Source organism: Garra rufa, chromosome 10 (assembly GCF_049309525.1).
Source record: "Garra rufa chromosome 10, GarRuf1.0, whole genome shotgun sequence".
Taxonomy (NCBI): domain Eukaryota; kingdom Metazoa; phylum Chordata; class Actinopteri; order Cypriniformes; family Cyprinidae; genus Garra; species Garra rufa.
Genome location: NC_133370.1, coordinates 42,937,155 through 42,954,518, shown reverse-complemented (window position 1 = coordinate 42,954,518; position 17,364 = coordinate 42,937,155). Strand labels below are relative to the sequence as shown.

General features: G+C 39.3%; 1 protein-coding gene across 1 annotated transcript in view; it reads right to left on the bottom strand.

Moving 5' to 3' along the window:
• The window catches only part of LOC141344591 (low-density lipoprotein receptor-like), a 170,382-nt gene that overhangs the window by 57,814 nt on the left and 95,204 nt on the right, over positions 1 to 17,364 (bottom strand). Inside the window, exon 7 of the mRNA XM_073849466.1 lies at positions 10,382 to 10,767. Coding sequence (XP_073705567.1) covers positions 10,382 to 10,767 — 386 coding nt within the window. The remainder of the gene's footprint in view (positions 1 to 10,381; positions 10,768 to 17,364) is intronic.

The following is a 17,364-nucleotide window of genomic DNA, read 5'->3' as shown; positions in this document are numbered from 1 at the left end:
AATGTGTTGCTCCTTTTTCATGGTGCCGTTTACTGTGATTAGGTTCCCTGCTCCACCAGCTGAAAAACAGCCCCAAAACATTAGGTTCCCATCACCATGTTTGACAGTGGGGATGGTGTTCTTAGGGTTGAAGGCTTCTCCTTTTTTACACCAAATGAAGGCTACATCATTGTGGCCAAACAATTCAATTTTTGCTTCATCTGACCATAAAACAGAAGACCAGAAGTCTTCTTCTTTGCCCAGATGAGCATTTGCAAGGCCAAGCGGGCTTTTGTGTGCCTTATCTGGAGAAGTGGTGTCCTCCTTGGTCTGCGTCCGTGGAACCCAGCGGTGTGCAGTGTCCGTTGGACTGTCTGCCTTGAGATGTTGCCACCAGCAGAGCCCAGATTCATCAGGATGGCCTTGGTGGTGATCCTTGGATTCTATTTTACCTCTCAGCACAGGTGTCACTTCTTCGTGTCATCTACACACTCATTAAAGTGAGGCACTGACAAATGACGGTCATTGCGACATTGCCAAGTGATGGCGCTATGGAGCCATGTGCTTTTTAAAAACATTTTAATAGGTTTAACATTAGTTTATTAGCTCGGAATATACCCTAATTTGACTAGAAACAATGCAGACCGGAAATGTAAAGCATTCTTTCAGTTAAGAGTCGGACTCACTTCCGTGTTCAGGAAAAACATCTATAGCCCTTTCCTGACTTGTGAGCAGCCACAATACGCATCCGCAGGTCCTCAGTGAGCTCCTTTGTCTTAGCCATGACTGTCCACAAACCAACAGCAGAGAGCTTCTGTTTTTCACCTATTGAGTTGATTAAAACAGCTGTTCCCAGTAAATCAGGGTAATTAGGATGCTTTACACTATTTGGAATGGTATAGAACTTTGGATTTTCCCATAGACTGTGACAGTTTGCAAAGGGTATAAATAATTTTGTTTAAATGTAAATAAAAGCTGAGAAATATATATATTTTTTTCCACAATGATGCCTCTTGTACATTGTCTTATTATCTTTTGGGAGAAGACTGTGTCATTTCCGGTAAAAAAAAAAAAAAAAAAAAAACCTTGCTGGTTGAATAAAAGTAATTTGCCAAGGGTATGAATAATTTTGGGCTTGACTGTATGTCATAGCTGCCCTAATCTAACAGTATTGGTAATTACCAAAAATCATTTTTTTATGTTTCTGTAATAGTTAATCCACCAGTATGTGTAAGCTCTTTAGTCACAGTAATGTTTCTATTGCTAAAACATAATTACTGGTATTATCCATGAATTTTCAAATGTACTGTTTTACAAGAAAGGCAGAAAAAAATAGAAAAGCATTTCATTATTTATTCAGATGCACAATTACAGTCAATAACAACAGAGACTGTGGAAAAATACATTAAAACAGTGGCAGCAAGAATGCAAGCTTTTATGACGGCCAAAGGAGGCCATACAATACATTAACTTTTATTGTTATTATGTGTGAATAAAGAATTTATTTAGTTGTCTCAGTTTGTTATTTTTCTTTTTTTTTGACAGACTTCTGAAATATTTTTGTTTGTTATGTATGTGTATATATATGTTATGTATACTTATATGTGCATATGTGTGTGTGTGTGTGTGTGTGTGTGTATATATATATATATATATATATATATATATATATAGCTTTCATTTATTTTTATTGATTTTTTTTTTTTTTAAGATTTTAAGTTTAAATTGAATGTAATATTTATATAATATTTATTTTATTTTATTTCACAAAAACAAGCTTAATAGTTTTAGTGTTAGTTAATAACAATGTATTGTTAAGTTAATAATGTATTGAAGATCAGGGTAAATTGTACTTTATTTTGTCTTCTGGGAAACATGTAAGTATCTTATATAGTTTTTGAAAAGCAGTACTAAATGAAAAAACATGCTATTTAAACAAAACAAGAAAAAAATGACACTTCTCTATCCTATTCAAAAGTTGTTTACTCCCTTGATGCATCATGTTTCTATTTGGAGCATCAGTGACCTTTTGAACGTTTAGTAATAGTTGTAATAGTAAAAACAGCATATGAGTTGTCCTCTGTGTGAAAAGATAGATAACCAAAGCATTTGCTGGACCTGGATAGTTTTTCTGAAGAACAGTGGGCAGTTTAACTGTTCAGGGCAAACAAAAGACTCATGAACAACATTACAAAACAAAAAAGTCATGTATCATCTAGGTAATGGCACACACTATTAAGAATCAAGCGTATGAAAACTTTTGATCAGGGTAATTTTTATACATTCAGCTGTTATGTCTTGTGGACTATGTAAACATCTTTTATGTAAAATATCAGATTCAGGACAGAACAAATTTAAAAACTAGCATGCATTTTGTACGATGCCTCTTTTTTGTTAAAATAATTAGGATTTCGCAGATTCTGCTAAGCGTATGTAAACTTTTGACCACAACAGTATATGAGCATTCGATTATGTTTGCAGTAAGATCAAAAACAAATCTGACCGTGACACTTTAAAGGCACTTTCAAAGTCCCAGAAAATCCACAAACACACAAATGTTATCTAACACTAAAGTGCTCCTCTTTAGTGGGTGTTTCTGGAGAGCTGCTTTTGAATAACTGCGGCTTAATTACGCAAACACATCTGAGAAAACAAACGATATTGGCCATTATAAAGTTCAAAGTAAACCCCCTGAAACTCTGCATAAGAACGAGGGATTAATGTGATTATACATCAGTCTGTGGTGGATGTATCCTGCCTCTATTTCAAGGGTTTTAAGAAGCTCAAGGACACACGCCCAAGGGTTGCCTAGTAACGCACGTGCCACTCTACTCGCCCGTTTTCCCTCCGGCCTGGGAAAAGCGACATCGTAATTGACCTGGATGTGTTACCTGACGCTGGGAATGAAGAAAGAGGCAGCAGGTTCAAAACAAGCACCCTGTGAGCTTATCTAGACCACAGAAGTCAAGTAGGAGAATGCATCGTAATTAAAATCAGGCCCTCTCCTGAGCACCTGTCTTTCTCCCATGACTCTCGGGATCTTGAGGTCGGATCTTGTTGTTTACCAAAGCCGCTCTTCTTAGACTGCTACGTTAGATAACAAACACCTTGTGGCAGCTCTATTCTGTCAGAGGTGCCTGGGGAATGAATACGACAGCGGTGATGTGAAATCTGAATTTCCCAGGCTTTTAGAGGAGGACATGGCCTAGAGATTTTAAAAGGATGTGACAGCGTTTTGACAAATCTGATTTCTGATGCGCATCAAAGTCATTGCTGATGCAAATAAAATTGCAAAATCGAAACAAACCTCTTTGTGTGATATTGTAACTAGGGCAGGACGGTAAGGTCAATTTTTGGACAATTTTATATATATCAACTATTTTAAAATGGCCTCAGATATGTGGCCAAATGAATCACTACTGCGCAGGCTCAGGCTCCAAATGAATCACTACTGCGAAGGCTGCACAAACTCTGGCTCCAAATGAATCACTACTGCGCAGACTCAGGATCCAAATTAATCACTATTGTACAGACTCAAGATCCAAATTAATTACTACTGCGCAGACTCAGAATTCAAATTAATCACTATTGTGCAGACTCAAGATCCAAATGAATCACTACTGCGCAGACTCAGAATCCAAATTAATCACTATTGTGCAGACTCAAGATCCAAATGAATCACTACTGTACAGACTCAGGCTGCAAATGAATCACTACTGCGCAGACTCAGGATCCAAATTAATCACTATTGTACAGACTCAAGATCCAAATTAATTACTACTGCGCAGACTCAGAATTCAAATTAATCACTATTGTACAGACTCAAGATCCAAATGAATCACTACTGCGCAGACTCAGAATCCAAATTAATCACTATTGTGCAGACTCAAGATCCAAATGAATCACTACTGTACAGACTCAGGCTGCAAATGAATCACTACTGCGAAGGCTGCGCTAACTCTGGCTCCAAATTAATTATTACTGCGCAGACTCAGAATCCAAATTAATCACTATTGTGCAGACTCAGGATCTCAGACTACTGCGTGGACTCTGGCTCCAAATGAATCACTACTGCGCAGACTCAAGATCCAAATGAATCACTACTGCGAAGGCTGCGCTAACTCTGGCTCCAAATTAATTATTACTGCGCAGACTCAGAATCCAAATTAATCACTATTGTGCAGACTCAGGATCTCAGACTACTGCGTGGACTCTGGCTCCAAATGAATCACTACTGCGCAGACTCAAGATCCAAATGAATCATTACTGCGCAGACTCAAGATCCAAATGAATCACTACTGCGCAGACTCAGAATCCAAATTAATCACTACTGCGTGGACTCTGGCTCCAAATGAATCACTACTGCGCAGACTCAAGATCCAAATGAATCACTACTGCGCAGACTCAAGATCCAAATGAATCACTACTGTGCAGACTCAGAATCCAAATTAATCACTACTGCGTGGACTCTGGCTCCAAATGAATCACTACTGCGCAGACTCAAGATCCAAATGAATCACTACTGCGTGGACTCTGGCTCCAAATGAATCACTACTGCGCAGACTCAAGATCCAAATGAATCACTACTGCGCAGACTCAAGATCCAAATGAATCACTACTGCGCAGACTCAGAATCCAAATGAATCACTACTGCGCAGACTCAAGATCCAAATGAATCACTACTGCGCAGACTCAGAATCCAAATGAATCACTACTGCGCAGACTCAAGATCCAAATGAATCACTACTGCGCAGACTCAGAATCCAAATGAATCACTACTGCGTGGACTTTGGCTCCAAATGAATCACTACTGCATGGACTCTGGCTCCAAATGAATCACTACTGCGCAGACTCAGGCTCCAAAATCCACAATTTTTTTATCTCGGTCATGCATGCACACCTGCACACCACTTATGTGCACCTCTGCTCAATATAAAAGTAATCCACATGAATCAGGCAGTTTAATCCAAATCGTCTGAAAAGACATGATCATTATATGTGACCCTGGACCACAAAACCAGTCATAAGGTAAAATTTTACAAAACTGAGATTTATACATCATATGAAAGCTCAATAAATAAGCTTTCTATTGATGTATGGTTTGTTAGGATAGGACAATATTTGACCGAGATACATCTATTTGAAAATCAGAAATCTGAGGGTGCAAAAAAATCAAAACACTGAGAAAATCACCTTTAAAGTTGTCCAAATTAGGTTCTTAACAATGCATATTACAAATCAAAAATTACATTTTGATATATTTACAGTAGGAATTTTACAAAAAATCTTCATGGAACATGATCTTTACTTAATTTCCTAATGATTTTTGGCATAAAAGAAAAATCGAAAATTTTGACCCATGCAATGTATTTTTGGTTATTGCTACAAATATACCCCAGCGACTTAAGACTGGTTTTGTGGTCCAGGGTCACATATATGATGACCAGATTTAATCTAGGCTTTTATTTACATATAAACATTGATCAATGTACAAATAAATTAAATCAATAATATGGTCATGCTCGATTTATATGTATTAAGTTTACTTTAAGTCTGTGTGAACTTTTTGAAGCATTAAAGTTTTGAGTGCATGAACTTTCATTGGAGGGACAGAAATCTATTAGAAAATATCCCTATTTGTGTTTCGAAGATGAAAGAAAGTCTTATGAGGATTGGAACGGCTTGAGTAATGACAGAATTTTCTATCCCTTCAATTTAAATAATTTCATTTTCTTTGCACAAAATGTCATATCAGGCAGTGAAGGATACATGCTTCCACTGCAGCTTAATTCAAAGTCAACTCTTTTATTTATTTTTTTCCATTACAATGTGGCACAAAGATAAATGGTGTTATGTGTGGGTTGTGCAGAGTAGTCTCTACATTCATGAGCATCACCACTGTGCCCTTGAGCAGCCATTTAACCCCAGGATGTTCCAGGAGGGCTTTCTATGTAATAAGTGCACTGAAAGATCAGAAACACTGTACTCTACACGAATACACAACCACTTGGCTACTGCAAAAGTGCATGAAAATGCTTTCATTGTTCTGTGACGTTACACAACAGTGGTGTGTGTGCTGCCATCACTGTCAAACTAAATTAAAGTGTGTCTCCACACCAAATGCTTTGAGTCACGTGGCAATAATGGCTTCAGTAATACGAATTGTCTTTGTGTGGGTGGAATAGATAATAAATGGCAGGCAGTCAGAAAAAATTATCTGCCGTGAACCGTTGCCTTCAATCTCTGGCAAAACCTCACAGTATCTAAAGGAATTTAATTCCCATCAGAGCATGTCAGAGCGATGTGCCCTTCAGAAATGTTGTTGGGGTCATGTAGCCCTCACAATGAGAACTCCTGCTGAGAGTCCTGCTCAGATATTTCCAATAAATGTGGTGGTGATATCGAGCAGCTTCATGCACATTCCCTGCAAGTGTTTGTTTTGTGTGCATCAATGCAGCATCCAAGTTCAATAGGTGTAAAATGAATTTTAAAGAAAGAAAGATGAAGCATGCAATGTCTAAAGAGCCCGATGCACAAACACAAATAAACACAAACATGTTATAAAATCAGTCCACATTCTTGCACATCCTCTTAAATGTTACTGTTATGAAAGAGAATTTCTCATAAATACAACATCCTCCACACAAGCAGTCGGTCAGGCTACTTTTTACTTTTATGGGGGTAGCCGTGGCCTAATGGTTAGAGAGTCGGACTTGTAACCCAAAGGTTGCGGGTTCGAGTCTCAGGTCCGGCAGGGATTGTCGGTGGGGAAGGTGAGTAAACAGCACTCTCTCCACCCTCAATACCACGAATGAGGTGAGTCCCTTGAGCAAGGCACCGTACCCCCAACTGCTCCCTGGGCGCCGCAGCAATGGCTGCCCACTGCTCCGGGTGTGTGTTCACGGGGTGTGTGTGTGTGCACTTGGATGGGTTAAATGCAGAGCACAAATTCCCAGTATGGGTCACCATACTTGGCCTCACTTCATCTCCTTTCCTTTCTTTTATGTTTTTACTGCTTTTGACCCATGTAACCTTGTATTCTAATAAGACTGTTGCAACACCACCATTTGAGATTCCAGTAAAATTTAAATTTTAGCTTTTTAACTTTTTTTGCATGTAGTTAGGTCTACCAGCTCAGAAAATCTGAGAAGAAAACATGCAGTCTGTTTGTTATGGGCTGTTTGAGACTGAAACTGTGTCATCCAGTGAGCTGTTTCAATTTGCTGCCGTTTCTATGTAGATACCTAGCTATTTAAATAAGACCACCTCAGAGCCATATATACAGTATATATATATATATATATATATACAGAGTCCAAGGCAGCAATTATTGTGTCTTATGTCACACTCTACAGAAGAGAGGGGCGGAGTGAGCAGTAGCTCATTATCATTTAAAGAGACATGTACTGAAATGGGTCGTTGTGAACAGAGCTGTTTTTGACAAGTAAAAAGGGCATTGTTTTACACGACCATTGAGAAATTTTAACCAAAGTATGTTACAGACGTTTCATGAAGATCATACCAACTTGTGAAAAATGGGCATCCGATGTCCTCTTTAAGTTTTTCAGACTTAAATGAAGTAACCAATGTAAAATTGTCATGACTCTGGGCTGCTGCCTTTCCCTTCGCCACACGATGTCGCTGTTTTCCCTTCCCTGCACTACACTTCCCTGATTGTTGCACCTGCCTTGATTGTCACCTGTCTTCCCCAGCTGATAACACTTATGATTTGTCTTTATAATCTCCACACTTCCACTACCCTGGTGAGTCTGCATTGTTTCCTGTATGCTGTCTTCCGTATGGTTTGTTTCCTGTCTCTGTTTTCAAGTTTTATGTGAATCCTGCTCCTGCCCAGATCCAGTCGTGTGTGCCGTGTTGGCCGTTTGTTTGTTTGTTTATCTGTTTATTGTCTATTAAATACACTCTCCTGCATTTGGACCCAGACCCTTTATCATTACGTGACAGAATGCAGACTCCAAAGATGGGTCCAGCGGGGAGGATTTTTTTCGGGGAGGCGAAGCTTCCCCGTTTGGCATTGGCAGACGCGCGTTTGGGGGCGGCGACCACCCGCTCTGTTCCCGACACGGCGGGAATGTCCTTTGAGGCGGCGTCGGCTACTCGCTTCGAGTTCATCTACGCCTGCCTGGCTGAGATGGACGCTCGTAGGGCCAAGACTGCACGGATGCGTCCCTGCTTTGCGGTGGGGGCGGAGAGGCTCTTCCGCGGGGAGACGGCCGTGTCCGTTGTCTCTGTTCCTGACGCGCAGGTGACCACGCCCTCTGTTCCTGACGCGGCAGTGACCGCACCCTCTGTTCTTGACGCGGCGGTGACCGCTCTCTCTGTTCCGGACGCGGCGGTGACCGCTCTCTCTGTTCCTGACGCGGCGGCGACCGCTATCTCCGTTCCGGACGCGGCGGTGACCGCGCTCTCTGCTCCGGACGCGGCGGCGACCGCTATCTCCGTTCCGGACGCGGCGGTGACCGCGCTCTCTGCTCCGGACGCGGCGGTGACCGCGCTCTCTGTTCCTGTCGCTGAGGCGGCTGCGCGTCCTGTTCCTGGCGCTGAGGCGGCTGCGCGTCCTGTTCCTGGCGCTGAGGCGGCTGCGCGTCCTGTTCCTGACGCTGAGGCGGCTGCACGTCCTGTTCCTGACGCTGAGGCGGCTGCGCGTCCTGTTCCTGACGCTGAGGCGGCTGCGCGTCCTGTTCCTGGCGCTGAGGCGGCTGCGCGTCCTGTTCCTGGTGCTGAGGCGGCTGCGCGTCCTGTTCCTGACGCTGAGGCGGCTGCGCGTCCTGTTCCTGACGCTGAGGCGGCTGCGCGTCCTGTTCCTGGCGCTGAGGCGGCTGCGCGTCCTGTTCCTGGCGCTGAGGCGGCTGCGCGTCCTGTTCCTGGCGCTGAGGCGGCTGCGCGTCCTTTTCCTGACGCTGAGGCGGCTGCGCGTCCTGTTCCTGGCGCTGAGGCGGCTGCGCGTCCTGTTCCTGGCGCTGAGGCGGCTGCGCATCCTGTTCCTGGGGCTGAGGCGGCTGCGCGTCCTGTTCCTGATGCTGAGGCGGCTGCGCGTCCTGTTCCTGACACGGAGGCGGCTGCGCTGCACGGGCCTGGCCCGCCATCCCTCCCCCTGAGTTGCCTTCCTCCGTACCTCCTCCCTCCAGACTTTGGGAACGTCTGGAAGCCGTTCCGTAGGGAGGGGGTACTGTCATGACTCTGGGCTGCTGCCTTTCCCTTCGCCACACGATGTCGCTGTTTTCCCTTCCCTGCACTACACTTCCCTGATTGTTGCACCTGCCTTGATTGTCACCTGTCTTCCCCAGCTGATAACACTTATGATTTGTCTTTATAATCTCCACACTTCCACTACCCTGGTGACTCTGCATTCTTTCCTGTATGCTGTCTTCCGTATGGTTTGTTTCCTGTCTCTGTTTTCAAGTTTTATGTGAATCCTGCCCAGATCCAGTCGTGTGTGCCGTGTTGGCCGTTTGTTTGTTTGTTTATCTGTTTATTGTCTATTAAATACACTCTCCTGCATTTGGACCCAGACCCTTTATCATTACGTGACAAAAATAATGTTGCATAGTCTGTATAAAATAAATACAGTTCTTTCCTAAATACATCTTCACTAAAACTACAAAAATGTCTTTAGTCACGAACAGTGAGTGATTTTTCTTTGTGTTATGTTGTTTGATTGACATAAATGATGGACAGCAGCAGGAATATTGCGCTGCTGTCACTTTAAGACCTAATGCAGAGATTCAATATACTGACACATCAGGTTTTCTCCAATATGTTTACGTTTACTTAAAGAGATAGTTCACCCAAAAATGAAATTTCTGTCATTAATTTCTCACCTTTGTCATTCCAAACTCTTAAAACTTTCGTTCGTCTCCAGAACACAAAGGAAGATATTTTTGATGAAATCTAAGAGGTTTCTGACCTTGCATAGACAGCAACACAACTGACATGTTTAAGGCACAGAAAGGTAGTAAGGAAATTGTTAAAATAGTCCATGTGACATCAGTGGTTCAACCTTATTTTTATAAAGCCACAATAAAACTTTTTGTGCACAGAGAAAACTTTATTCAACAATTTATTTCCTTAAACATGGTAGTTGTGTTGCTGTTTATACATGGTCAGAAAGCGCTTCAATTTCATCCCAAAAAAATATCTTAATTTGTGTCCTGAAGATGAACGATCATGAGGGTGAGTAATTAATGACAGAAGTTTCATTTTTGGGTGAACTATCTCTTAAACTACATTTTTGAGTGGTGGCGTAAAATGAATGAATATCTCTAGATTTTTCACATTAGCTTAAGTAGTTAAATTCAGTCATTATTTGCCTGTTTTTAATAAAAAAAAGTAGCGACATTCAAGGACTTTCTACAGGAAGTAAGTTAGAGTGCACACTCACGGCAGTCAGCCTCATCTGACTTGTCCTTGCAGTCAGGGTCTCTGTCGCACCTCCAGGCAAGTTTCACACACTCTCCACTGCTGCAACGAAATTCTCCAGCACCGCACTGCAGTCTCCGGGTAGGGGGCGGAGCCGGACGTCCAGACACGCCCCCACACCGCCCCGCCCACTCATCAGAGCCGTCAGCGCAGTCAGGATCGCCGTCGCAGGTCCAGGGCTGTGGCACACACTCTGAGCTGTTACAGCGAAACTCGTGTGGCCCACAGGTGGGTGGAGAGCACTTCTCCTCATCGCTGCCGTCTCCACAGTCGTCATCGCCATCACACACGTAGACTGGGGCTAAACATTTACGGTTACGACACTGGAACTCCCCCGGTGAGCAAGACCTGGCATCTGAGGATGAGAAAACACAGACTTGATCAAGAAATGTCCAATTAGAACTGAATGACTGTCTGAGCCATCAACCACATTTCCTGCATAGTGGTAGCTCTTTCAAAGTGTGTAAAAAAGACTTTTTTCATTTTAATGATGAACTCACCATCCAGTTTGCACTGTTTTAAATGTTTTGAAAGTGAAATGTTATGTTATTTGTAATTCTGGACCACAAAACCAGTCTTAAGTAGCATGGGTATATTTGTGGCAATAGTGCATGGGTCAAAATTATAATTTTTTCAAGTGTATGTAAACTTTTGAACAGGATCATTTTTATAAATTCAACTTTTATTTTCTCTTATGGACTATATGTAAATGTATTTTACTGTATGTTAAATATCTTAATCAGGTCAGTACTAAATAAAAATAACATGCATTTTGTATGATCCTTCTTATTTTGGTGAAATAATTAACATTTTGCAGATTCTGAAATGTATATGTAAACTTTTGACTTTTTTTTTTACTTTTACAATTGTATGAGTATTGCAATAGAATTGCATTAGAATGATTTCTAAAGGATCATGTGACACTGATTACTGGAGTAATGATGCTGAATTCATCACAGAAATACATTTCATTTTAAAATATATTCAAATAAAAAACAGTTAATAAGATGTAAAAACATTTCCCATTTTTCAAAAACAACAACAAAGAAATCCTACTGACCCCAAACTTTTCATTTAATTCAAAACTATAAATACAAAAGATTACCACAGTAAACAACACAACTGGGTGAGTGAAGCCAAGTTAACTATCAGCAGCTGTTTGTTAGAGGTACATGTAATTTATTTTTTATTTTTTGAAATATTAAATTTCATTTGTACTGTATGATGATATTATCATCCCTCCCACATTTTTTGGCTTCTAACAGGAGTAAAGATGTTTTCATAAGAAGATGTGGTACAGACAGACAGCATCTGAGAGGAAGCGGTGAAACAAAGCACAAAGGCTCAGAAAGTTACCCGCCTTGTGAGAAGAGCAAGAGAACCTAAGAGCGATCCTGTGAAACCCTGAATACTAAGCACATGATTGATGTCCGCTATGGATAAAAAAAAAAAATCTAATGTTTCACAGAAGGAAGAGAGTCGTATAAATTTGGGATGAAATGTGGGTGAATAATTGTTCGTTTTGGAGTCAACTATCTATTTAAATCCCAATTGAAACACACAGAGAATTCAAAATAAGATCAGCAGAGCAGCAAATGTAATAGAGGGATCTTAAGAGATCACGTAAAGATAGATTGAAGGACTTGCTGATCAAAGGCAAGATTTTAATTGGATCTCTGAGAAACAGATTTCAGAGTTGAGATAAGTGGAACACAGGAGAAGCATGATAAGAAAGGAGACATGAAATTACGGTGATTACGGTGAATGTGCTATTGAACGGTTGAGTAATTTCTTCTGTAGTCAGATAATTTGGTCATATACATAAAAAATGTTGTGTAATAATAGGTAATTAATATAGGTAAATAGGTAAATAAATAAGGCAAGCATTGCAAATGAGGCCTCGATATACTCAATGGGAAGTTGTTCATCATTCAGAGGTAAGCAGAAGTTTGAACATTGTCCACATTTTAGAAAAAGTATAAGTAATTCTCACACAGTATATTCTGATAAATTTCATACAACAATATATGCAAATAAAATTTATCATAAAATTTCTTATGGACAATTGTTTTCTTTTTTTGCAAAATGTTTAAACATCAACAACTGCAAATCCACTGCAATGCAAAATAAGGTAATGTTTTAAAAATAAAAAATAAATTAAAAAGTGTAGTAGTAACATAGTAATAACATCCAAAGTTTTTACATTTTTGTGCATTCACTCATTAATAAGAAGTTATTCATCCAATACAATATGGTCTTATTTGAAAAACATTACGTTATGATGACTTAATAAGCTTACTTTTCACCAGGTCAAAACCGAATTAAACTGAATTGAATTTTTAAATGTTACTAAATCAAAATTTAATTTGGAATTTTGATTTCTGAAATGTACTTTAAATGAAGGTGTGAATGCATTTTATTTCACAGTGTAGTCCTCTATTTGACGCCTGCACATGAGGCTTGTGAATGATGTGCGCAGCTCCAGTATAAAGGCCTCTGGCTTGAGATTAGCCTAGATTAAGTTCAGATTAATGCGTGGGAACAGGCAATTATCATCAGTGTGCCAAAACTCCCTCCATTTAGATGATTCATTTATTCTAGTCAGGAAGCAAAATCCCTACAGCACTTTACCATACAGTACAAAAAAAAAACAGTGATATATATTCCTCACGGCCTGACCCTGTTTCAGATCAGAATTTGCCTTTTCTGGGCCAGAGCAGCCCACATTCAACCTTTGCTTACTTAAACTGATGTTACACTTAATTTGCAATCAACTATTTATGTCAGAGTAAAAAATGTAAAAACCCATTTTACTCATTTTATATTCAGTGAGGAAAAAACATGCATGGAGTTAATCCATAGAGAACTGTCTGTTTGATGTACACTACAGTGAGTTTTCCATTTCAGAATGACGTCAGATCTGAATGCAATGTTGCAGTGGATGGACTACTGCCATACTGAAACTGAATATAGCATATAATGAATATTTTAAAATGTATGTTATTTTCTGTGAGGCAAAGCTGAATTTTCTGAATCATTACTCCAGTCTTCAGTGTCACATGATCCTTCAGAAATCAAACTAATATATTGATTTGGTGTTAAAAACAGCTGCGCTGCCTAATTTTTTTGTAGAGACCGTTATACACTATACATGTATTATTCAGGATTTTCTTTTTTTGTGGCTTTTTTGTTTTGTTTTGTTTCAATTTAGTGCATCCTTGCTGGATGATACAGTGGTGTGAAAAAGTGTTGGCCCCCTTCCTGATTTTTTTGCATGTTTGACACACTTTAATGTTTCATATCATCAAACAAATTTAAATATTAATCAAAGATAACACAAGTAAACACAACATGCAGTTTTTGAATGAAGTTTCATTATGAAGGGAAAACAAAATCCAAACCCACATGGCCCTGTGTGAAAAAGTGTTTGCCCCCTAAACTTAATAACTGGTTGGGCCACCCTTAGCAGCAACAACTGCAATCAAGCTTTTGCGATAACTTGCAATGAGTCTGTTACAGCGCTGTGCAGGAATTTTGGCCCACTCATCTTGGCAGAATTGTTGTAATTCAGCCACATTGGAGGGTTTTCGAGCAAGAACCACCTTTTTTTTCAAGGTCATGCCACAGCATCTCAATAGGATTCAGGTCAGGACTTTGACTAGGCCACTCCAAAGTCTTCATTTAGTTTTTCTTTAGCCATTCAGAGGTGAATTTGCTTCTGTGTTTTGGGTCATTGTCCTGCTGCAGAACCCAAGTTCACTTCAGCTTGAGGTCACAAACAGATGGCCGGACATTCTGGATTTTTTGGTAGAGAGCAGAATTCATGGTTCCAATTATCACAGCAAGTCTTCCAGGTCCAGAAGCAGCAAAACAGCCCCAGACCATCACACTACCACCCCCATATTTTACTGTTGGTATGATGTTCTTTTTCTGAAATGCTGTGTTACTTTTACGCCAGATGTAATGGGACACACACCTTCCAAAAAGTTCAACTTTTGTCTCGTCAGTCCACAGAGTATTTTCCCAAAAGTCTTGGGGATCATCAAGATGTGTTCTGGCAAAACTGAGATGAGCCTTTATGTTCTTTTTGCTCAGCAGCGGTTTTCGTCTTGGAACTCTGCCATGCAGGCCATTTTTGCCCAGTCTCTTTCTTATGGTGGAGTCATGAACACTGATCTTAACTGAGGCAAGAGAGGCCTGCAGTTCTTTAGATGTTGTTGTAGGGTCTTTTGTGACCTCTTTGATTAGTCGTCGCTGCGCTCTTGTGGTAATTTTGGTCGGCCGGCCACTCCTGGGAAGGTTCACCACTGTTCCATGTTTTCGTCATTTGTGGATAATGGCTCTCAATGTGGTTCGCTGGCGTCCCAAAGCTTTAGAAATGGCTTTATAACCTTTTCCAGACTGATAGATCCTACTTGTGTTATCTTTGATTGATATTTAAATTTGTTTGATGATCTGAAACATCTGAAAGTGTGACAAACATGCAAAAAAATAAAAAATCATTAAGAGGGCCAACACTTTTTCACACCACTGTATTTACATTTTTATTTGAAAAAAAATTCTGAGCTGGAATGACTTTGAAGTAACCATTGGAAGGAAATATGTAAATCAATAATAAAATCAATCAATTTAAATGAAGCACTCAAAAATTGTTAATATTCTAGGTGTTTAAGGTGAAAAGGCAAGTAAAAAATGATGAATCTGCTTGGCAGACATTAGGAATTTGAGTGAAAGATGGGTCTGCATTGATTTTTCTGTAGCTTTGAGTTGCAGCCCAGTCAGCAGTGCTTCTAAGGAGACTCAGTAGTGCTGAATGTTGGAGCGAAGCCAGTTTGACCCAGTTCCCTGGAAACTACACTGCCGTGATGATGAGAGCTTCTGATTAGCAGAGGTGAAGCTGTGGGCCGCGGCCAGCCTGGGGGAGAGAGGTATGACGGACCAGTCCACCCACATTACACTCTACTAGAAAGCCTCTGAACACACAATTCAACAAAGTCAAAAGTCAAAGTTTGTGTGGCTTTTATGCACTACCAGTCAAAAGTTTTTGAACAGCCAGATTTGTAATGTTTTTAGAGATGTCTCTTCTACTTACCAAGCCAGCATTTATTTGATCCAAAATACAGTAAAAGCAGTAATATCATGAAATATTTTTACTAACTGATTTCTATAATATTTATATATTATAAAATCAAAGCTGAATTTTTAGCATCATTACTCCAGTTGAGTAATTTTTTGATAAATATAAATATCCAACGATCAGCATTTATCTGAAATAAAAAGCTTTTGTAACATTATACACTATAGCATTCAAAAGCTTGGAGTCAGCTTGCCTTGTGACAATAATGTAGCATTTATTACTATTAGAAATATCTACTGCTGCATGCTATTTGTAATTCTACTGTTTATTAAAATATTTGTAAATAATTACTATTTATTAATTATTAGTCATTAATACTTGCCGACATTTATTCAGTAAGAATGTATTAAATTGATCATAAGTGACAGTAAAGACAATAATATTATAGATTTCTGTTTCAAATAAATGCTGTTCTTTTTTACTTTGTATTTATCAAAAAATCTTGAAAAATTATTTTCTCAAAAAAAAAAGGAAAACAAAAAAATATATATATATATATATATATATATTAGGGGTGGGCATAGATTAATTTTTTTAATCTAGATTAATCTAGATTAAATCTTGGAATTAATCTAGATTAATCTAGATTAAAATGGCTAATTTGAATTCTGCTGAAGGCATTCAGAATATGTGTGCTACCCAAATAATGACTTAAAGTCTTTGAGAATGGATCATAAAGCTCATAAAGCTGTTCTATGATAATTTGTTGATAAAAATAAATTATGTTCAATTAGATGTACTTGTGTTTACTAACTAACTAACAATGAAATTATTTTTTCTCCCTATTAGATTGTGTTTTTTTTTAACGTCAACACCTACCCAGCCCATTACATGTTACACCGTACTTTTATTTTGACAGGTTGCCGTGAAGTTTCTGTGTCATACAGTATGATATGATGCTAGTTTTCTGAAATGAAACGGTAAAAGTGACACTCACAGCAGTTTGGGAGATTGAGTTTATCTGTTCATGTGAGATGAAAATGCCAAAAATTACCGGGAGCGTCACGTGTGTTTCAGTATATGCGTGTAGTAAAAGCTCGTCTCCGCAATGCATACACACAGCTAGGCAAACGGAACATATCGGATTCATATTAAAACGGTCTTTTTGCATTTCAGTTTTCACATACACTAGTCCATATCGCGATTTGAATTAAGTGACTGACCAACATTTGATTTATGAATCCAAAAAACGACGAATTTACGTGGCATTTCGCTATAGTAGATTCGGTTTTTATGAATGGAGGACAACGCAACCCCGTCTGTGTTTTGGCGGAGGAGACTTAAACGCGCAACTATAGTCTTCGGTATACATCCGCGTTAAACTGTCAAGGTGAAAGTCATCATAGCTTGCGTAGTTTAGACCCAGCTCCCAACCCAAATTTGAGAATAGATTAACGGCGATATTTTTTTTATCGCGCGATAAGAGTTTCACGTTAACGCAGCACGTTAACGGCCCACCACTAATATATATATATATACACTGACACCAAGCTTTTGAAAGGTATAGTGTATAATGTTACAAAAGCTTTTTATTTAATATAAATAATGATCTTTGGATCTTTCTATTCATCAAAGAATCCTTACAAAATGTACTCAACTAGAGTAATGATACTGAAAATGAATACTTTTATTTAGAAAAGATGCTTTAAATTGATCAAAAGTGATGATAAAGACAAAAGATTTCTATTTCAGATAAATGTCGTTCTTCTGAACTTTCTATTCATCAAAAAACTGAACAAAATTATTTTCAGCTGATTTCAACAATAATAATAAATGTTTTTTGAGTGAATCAGAATATTAGAATGATT